This window comes from Antrostomus carolinensis, unplaced genomic scaffold (assembly GCF_000700745.2).
Source record: "Antrostomus carolinensis isolate BGI_N321 unplaced genomic scaffold, ASM70074v2 scaffold34349, whole genome shotgun sequence".
Classification (NCBI taxonomy): Eukaryota; Metazoa; Chordata; class Aves; order Caprimulgiformes; family Caprimulgidae; genus Antrostomus; species Antrostomus carolinensis.
The window spans coordinates 4,397-11,825 of record NW_010336999.1 but is presented as its reverse complement, the minus strand read 5'-3'; the positions used below and the strand labels follow the sequence as shown (position 1 = coordinate 11,825).

The following is a 7,429-nucleotide window of genomic DNA, read 5'->3' as shown; positions in this document are numbered from 1 at the left end:
AAAATAAATTTAATGACTGTCCTGGAGACGAAGGTGCTGCTGGACAAGCGATATGGGACTGAATTAAATATAATCAAAGCTTTTCTTTCCCTCTTTTTATAAAATTTTCTGCTTAACAAGCAAATCCACCTGATTTTGTTAACGATTCACCCAATTGGCCCCACTCACCTTAAAACCACTCTGTTAAATTTTGCTAGCTTTAGAAAACCGTTAACCAAACAGCAAGGAATTTTCCCCGTTTGCAGTTTTTCACCCCCCAAAAAAGAGGTTGGAAATGTAGCTTTTTGGTTAAAACCTCCTGACTTCTACCTAAATCTGCAGGGAGAGCAAATTAAGCCTAAATCAGGTAAATCCCACATTAAAACAGCGCATCCTGCGGGCGCTGCTGCTTTTTATTTCCTTCCTCTGCTTTCCTCGTCGCTTTTGGCCACAGCAGTGACTGAGGGTTCGTTTTCCTGGTCTTCAGAAGCATTTTTTTTACCAAAAAAGAGATTTTTTTCAGCCCAAAAAAAGCTGAAGCTTCCTTGAGGGATCCCGACCTCTGCCAGTCCTCCAGCACATCCTTGCTGGACATGCCTCTTGAACCCCTCTTTTTGCAGCACTCCTCAATCTACCATTTTCCACCCCGTTTCTACCAGTTCCTCCAGTCCCAAACTGAGACTCATTCCTCCCCATAGAGACATTTTTCTGTAAAACACCACCAAAATGGGCAAACTGGGTGCTGTCAACCCCTACAGCCAATCCACAGCATGGACAGCTTTCTGTCAATCCTCTCTTCCCGCATTCCTTCCCAAAATGAGGCTGTGTTGAGCTTCATTCCAGTTTTCAGGCTAATTTAAGTCAACTAATTTCGAGTCGATGCGCTTAGATGTGAAAACTGGGCTTAAATGGGGATTTCTGGGGAATTAAGTGAATATCTCAGTGGGCTGCAAACCGAGCGACACTCGTGTCCTGTTTTCCATCAGATTAGCTAAAATGGGGGATTTTTAAGAGATTTGTTGGGGGCGGGGGTGGTGGGAAGATGAGGGGTCACGTCCTGCTCACGCTGGCGCTCGGCTTTCCAGGTGAGACCCCGAAATCCCTACGGATTCGGCACACTCCCAGTCCTCGCTGCCATGGCATCGCCGGCCATCAGCCCCGATTCATCCTCCCACGAAGCCCTCTCCTCTGTCAACTCAGCTCCGGCGTGTTCCCCCACTTCTGACTCGGAAAACCTCAGCCCGGATGAACTGGAGCTACTGGCGAAACTGGAAGAGCAAAATCGGTGAGTACCGGCGGATATCTGCCGCCTTCAATCTTTTGATTGTCCTTTTTTTTTGAGTATTTCACTTAAAAGCCAAAGTGCTGGACAACAACGAGTCGCATCGCTCCAGACGGGGTGAAAATATCCCCATTATCTGATTTGGAAGGTTATTTTTTCTCTTTGAAAGCAGCAGGTTTGCTCATTCGGGTGAGCAGACAGCATTTCTGGAAGGAGGCAGATGTTTGGAAATAATAAGGAATAAACTCACCCGTTTCGGTGGTGGATTTTAAACCTGCTCTTGGGAAACAAACCCTGAGGTTCACTGAGCTAAAATACCGGGTGAAAAACTCTGTCCTTGGTAAAACTGGTGTTAAAATCAAACCCTGAAATGCAAATTTCCTCATAAAACTATTTTTAAGCAATTTTTTTCTTAGAAAAAACTACATTGTGAATCTTATTATTTTTTAAGAAATTAATTAAACAAACCATCCACGAGCAGCTACTGGCATCTGACTGGAACAAATAGCGCATCTCGGTTTGGGGTGGTTTAGGGGAATATCTCAATTTTTTGGTGTGGTTTTGGAGGACTCTCCCCTCCTTTGGGGAATTTTGGGGAAATCTTTCCTCATTTTGGATGTTTTTGGGGGAATGTGTCCGTTTTTGGGGTGGTTTTGGAGGACTGTCACTTCCTTTGGGGCATTTTGGTGGGGAATATCTCTTTCTTTGGGATGTTTTGTGGGAATATCTGCTCCTTTGGACTGGTTTGGGAGGAATCTCTCCTCTTTTAGCATGGTTTTGGGGGAATCTCTTCTCCTTTGGGATAATTTTGGGTGAATATCTCCTCCTTTGGGACAGTTTTGGGGGAATATCTCCTCCTTTGGGGCAGTTTTGGGGGAATATCTCCTCCTTTGGGGCAGTTTTGGGGGAATATCTCCTCCTTTGGGGTATTTTGGGTATCTCCTCCTTTGCTGCAGTTTTGGGGGAATATCTCCTTTTTTGGGGACAGTTTTGGGGGAATCTCTTCTCCTTTGGGGCTCTTTTGGGGCTATCTCAGTCTCTTACAGGCTATTGGAGGCCGACTCCAAGTCGATGCGCTCCATGAATGGCTCACGAAGGAACAGTGGCTCCTCCTTGGTCTCCAGCTCCTCAGCCTCCTCCAACCTCAGCCACCTCGAGGAGGACACCTGGATCCTCTGGGGCCGCATCGTCAACGAGTGGGACGAGTGGAGGAAGAAGAAGGAGAAGCTGCTGAAGGTGACTATGTAGCTTTATTTTTCATTCTATTTTATCCCTCCTGCAAAAATCTGCACCAACCTTCCCCATGCTGGGACAGGACGATGTCCCCCCATCCACAAGGAGCTTCCCCATCTTCTCAAAACCCATTTTCTCAGGTTTTTGCTTCATTTTTCCCCAGGAGCTCATCCGCAAAGGGATCCCCCACCACTTCCGCGCCATCGTCTGGCAGCTGCTCTGTAGTGCCACCGACATGCCCGTCAAAAACCAATATTCGGAGCTGCTCAAGATGTCTTCTCCCTGCGAGAAGCTTATCCGACGGGATATCGCCCGCACCTACCCGGAGCACGAGTTCTTCAAGGGACAGGACAGTCTGGGCCAGGAGGTGCTCTTCAACGTCATGAAGGTAATGTCTTTCCTTCAACATCAACAGGTCTTGGCCGCAGCCCGGACACCACTTTGGGTTTTGAAGCTGGTTTTCCTGAGTATTAATTTTTGATGAGTTTGGTTTCTACCACAAACTTCCTGGAACCATCACTTCTTGCAGCGTGACAACCCTTTTCTTGCCAAGAGACCTCATTCCCCATTGATCCCAGACCTCATTTGTCCTCTTGAGTTTTATTCTGAATTAAGAAATAGGTAGTTGAGTATTTTTGAGGTTGAAATTCAAATTTGCGGCAACATTATGCGCACAGGAGGTGTCGTCAACCAAAAAAAAAGCTACTTTTGATGCTGTGGTCAAGCCTTCCCTCCACCATTGACCTCCTACAGCAAGCAGGGGTGGTGACCTGGCCAATCCACCTACTCACACATAGATTTATTTGGAATTTTCTCCTCCTTCCAGGCCTATTCACTGGTGGACCGGGAGGTTGGATACTGCCAAGGTAGCGCTTTCATCGTGGGACTGCTGCTCATGCAGGTTTGTGCCAGCCACAGGGTGAGGAGGAGCTGCTGATGGATTTTTAAAACCCTCTGGAGATGTGGTAGAGTGGAGCTGGAGAATAGGAGCCTTTTTCTTGACCCTCAGGAACAAAACAGGCTTGTTCCCACCATCCCACTTACTCCAGATGGATTTTAAATCCCCCATTCACATTCCCCTTCACCTGGGGACAGCTCCTGGCACGTCCCATTCCATCACCTGATGGGAAGAGGGTCTCCATCCAGAGCTACCAACAGAGGTTTAAGGGGGAATTCGTGTCCTGTTGGGTTTCCAGATGCCTGAGGAAGAGGCCTTCTGCGTATTTGTGAAGCTGATGCAGGAATACCGCTTACGGGAGCTCTTCAAACCCAGCATGGCCGAGCTGGGGCTCTGCATCTACCAGTTTGAGTACATGCTGCAGGTAGGTACCACCTCACGCTCCTCAGAATGCTCGGGGTGGTTGAAACTGGTGGGTAGAACCAGGGGACAAGGACAGGGAGAGGTATGAGTGAGGTGGAAGCTCTTGGGAGAAGTTGGTTCCTCCAGTGGGCTATTGTCCAGCAACATGGAGATCCTGCGGATATCTATGAGATGCCCTGAGGACCATCTATGATTCCTCAAGGGACATCTATGAGATGCCAAGGACATCCATGAGACACCCTGGGGCCATCCGTGAGACCCTGGGGCACCTCCACGAGATACCCCAGGGACCATGCGTGAGACCCTGGAGACCATCTGTGAGACACCCAAAGGGATGATCCATGTGACACCTCAGGGACCATCCATGAGATGTCCTGAGGGTCGTCCATGAGACCCTGGGGATCATCCATGAGCTCCCCCCGCCAAGGAACCTTCCATGAGACCCTTCAGGGCACTGTACAAGACCTCGTGGACCCGTTCAAACCTCAACAGCCACAAATGACCCCTAAAAACATCCACCATTCCCTGTATCTCTTCATTCCCCCCATTTCTCACATCCAGGAGCAACTACCGGAGCTGAACATCCACTTCCGCTCGCAGAGCTTCCTCACCTCCATGTATGCCTCGTCCTGGTTCCTCACCCTCTTCCTCACCACCTTCCCTCTTCCCGTGGCCACGCGCGTCTTTGACATCTTCATGTACGAGGTAACGGGCCCGCGGCCAACACCGTAAATCACAAAGGGATCACAACAGTTTCCACTTGGGTGTCGAAATGTTTTCCTCACGCCGACCGCTCTGGTTTTGGGGAGAAAAACCCAAACACCAGGTGGGAAAGGCGTGGGGTCAAGGGTGGACCCTTCCCGCAGGGTCTGGAGATCGTCTTCCGCGTCGGGATGGCACTTCTCCAGTTCAACCAGTCTGAGCTTATCCAGCTTGACATGGAGGGCATGTCCCAGGTACCTGCTGATGGATTTTGGGATGGATTTAACCCACTTTAGGGTCTTTAGGGTGCATTTGTTCCATGGGACATGTTTCGGGGCAGATTTGTCTGATGGGTCGTGTTTTTAAGGCAGATTTGGGCAACGGGACATTTTGGGGGTAGATTTGTCCCATAGGCCTTTTTTTTTGGGCAAATTTAATCAACGGTCAATGTTTTGGGGGTGATTTCTGCAAGAAATGATATTTTGTGGTGGATTTATGCAATGGCCGATATTTTAAATTTACATGATGGTCCCTATTTTGGGGCTGGTTTATGCACTAAGTTGTGTTTTGGGGTAGATCTATGCAACAAGGGTGTATTTAGGGACAGATTTATCCAACAGGCCCTATTTTGGGGCTGGTTTTACCTGTTGGGACCTATTTTGGGGCTGGTTTACATGATGGGCTGTATTTTGGGGCCGTTTTTCATGGTCTTATTTCCTCACCTGTAGTATTTCCAGAAGGTGATCCCTCACCAGTTTGACAGCTGCCCTGACAAGCTCATCCTCAGGGCCTTCCAGGTCAAGTACAACCCCAAGAAGATGAAGAGGTGAGATGGGGAGCCTGTGCTTGGATGGGGTCCCCCCATCAGCAGTGGGGTCCCTGTCCTCATGTCCCAGCATGTCTCCATGTCCTGAGCAGGCTGGAGAAGGAGTACGCCACCATCAAGAACAAAGAGATGGAGGAACAGATCGAGATCAAGGTGAGATAGGTCAAGTGTTTGTGTCCTGGGGCCACATGAACCATCCTCCTGACCACTTGGCCCATCCCTGGCTGAGCCGCGCTCTCCTGCCTTCTTGGCATGGCTTAGCCCATCCCTGAGGCAATCTAACCCATCGTGGAGCCACTTTGGTCCATCCCAGGGTGACTTGACCCATTCCCAGAGGTGTTTGAGCCATCCTGGGTTGGCTTAGCCCATCCCTGGGGATATTTAAGCCATTTCAGGGCTACTTTGACTCATTCCCAGACTACTTTGAGCCATCCCAGGGCCATTTAGCCCATTCCTGGGACCACTTGAGCTATCTCCTGGTGCTTTAGCCTCTCCATGGAGCCACTTGACCCATCTCTAGGCCACTTGAGCCATTTTGGGGTGGCTTAGCCCATCCCCAGGCCCATTTGAGCCATCCTGGGGCAACTTCACCCATCCCTGGGGCCATCTAAACCAACCTGGGATCCCCAGGGCTGCTTAGCCCATCTCAGGGACCATTTAAGATGTCCCCAAGGGTCACTTAAGCCATCCAGGGGCCACTTGACCTGTCACAGAGCAGTTTGAGCCATCCCAGGACCACCTTCACCCACCTTTGGGGACATTTGGCCCTTCCCTGAGGCTATTTGAGCCATCTCTGGGGCCATCTAAGCCATTCTGGGGCCACCAGGACCCATTCTGAGACCATTTGAGCTGTCCCCAAGGCCACTTAGCCTGTCCCCAAGGCCATCTAACCTATCCCAGGGCCACTTGACCCATCCCTGAGGCCACTGGAGCCATTTGGGGACAACTTAGCCCATCCCTGGAGGCCCTTCCCTGAGGCTATTTGAGCCATCTCTGGGGCCATCTAAGCCATTCTGGGGCCACCAGGACCCATTCTGAGACCATTTGAGCTGTCCCCAAGGCCACTTAGCCTGTCCCCAAGGCCATCTACCCTATCCCAGGGCCACTTGACCCATCCCTGAGGCCACTGGAGCCATTTGGGGACAACTTAGCCCATCCCTGGAGCTGCTTTACCGCCATGTCCCTGGGCTATCCCCAAGGTTGGTGACACCCCAGGGACATCAAGACCCACCCCAGGGGCTTATTTCTCCCCATTTTCCACCTCCAGCGGCTCCGTACCGAGAACCGGCTGCTGAAACAGCGCATCGAAACCCTGGAGAAGGTAAACCCTGTGGCCAGCACCCCAAAACCCACCTGGGGGCACCCAAACAACCCTTGGAGCACCCCAAACACCTTTGGGGGCACCCAGATCTCCCCTGGAGCACCCCAAACCCTCTTGGGAGCACCCAAATCTCCCCTGGAGCACCCCAAACCCACCTGGGGGTACCTGAAACATCCTGTGGAGCACCCAAAATGTCACCCGGAGCATCCACACCCCTGGGGCACCCAAAATGTCCCCCAGAGCATCCCAAACTCCCTTGAGACACCCAAAATGTCAACTGGAGGACCCCAAACCCCCCTGGAGCACCCCAGACCCCTGTGGAGCACCCAAAATATCACCTGGAGAATCCCATATGTCACCCCAAGCACCCCTGAAGCACCCAGAATGTCCCCCGGAGCACCCAAAATGCCTCCTGCAGCACCCCAGACTCCCCTGGAGCACCCATGCCACCACCACTTAGAGATCCCAGGCTCCATGGGTGCCACCCGCAGCCTCCAGGACCCCTTTTATGAGCCACACCCCCAAAATCTCCCCTCCCAGCACCATTTTGGTGCAAAAATTTTGGCGATTTCAGTCCAATAAGTGGCTTTTTTCTCAGTTTTCCACACAAAAATCTCCTGCTGAGAGGTAAGAAACGCTCCTGTTTTAAGGCAAAACCCCACTAGCGCCGAGTTTCCTCTCCAACATCAAGGGAAAAAAAAAAAAAAAAAAACCTGAAATCCTTGGAAAACACCCCAAAACCCCCAAAAACGGGGGGGGATGATG

General features: G+C 50.8%; 1 protein-coding gene across 1 annotated transcript in view; it reads left to right on the top strand.

Moving 5' to 3' along the window:
- Positions 1 to 1,115: 1,115 nt before the first annotated feature.
- EVI5L (ecotropic viral integration site 5 like) overlaps positions 1,116 to 7,429 on the top strand; it is a gene marked incomplete at its 3' end in the record, with an annotated part of 10,707 nt that continues 4,393 nt past the window's right edge. Inside the window, exons 1-10 of the mRNA XM_029086760.1 lie at positions 1,116 to 1,264; positions 2,308 to 2,497; positions 2,658 to 2,882; positions 3,321 to 3,395; positions 3,691 to 3,816; positions 4,377 to 4,520; positions 4,682 to 4,771; positions 5,246 to 5,343; positions 5,436 to 5,496; positions 6,611 to 6,664. Coding sequence (XP_028942593.1) covers positions 1,116 to 1,264; positions 2,308 to 2,497; positions 2,658 to 2,882; positions 3,321 to 3,395; positions 3,691 to 3,816; positions 4,377 to 4,520; positions 4,682 to 4,771; positions 5,246 to 5,343; positions 5,436 to 5,496; positions 6,611 to 6,664 — 1,212 coding nt within the window. The remainder of the gene's footprint in view (positions 1,265 to 2,307; positions 2,498 to 2,657; positions 2,883 to 3,320; positions 3,396 to 3,690; positions 3,817 to 4,376; positions 4,521 to 4,681; positions 4,772 to 5,245; positions 5,344 to 5,435; positions 5,497 to 6,610; positions 6,665 to 7,429) is intronic.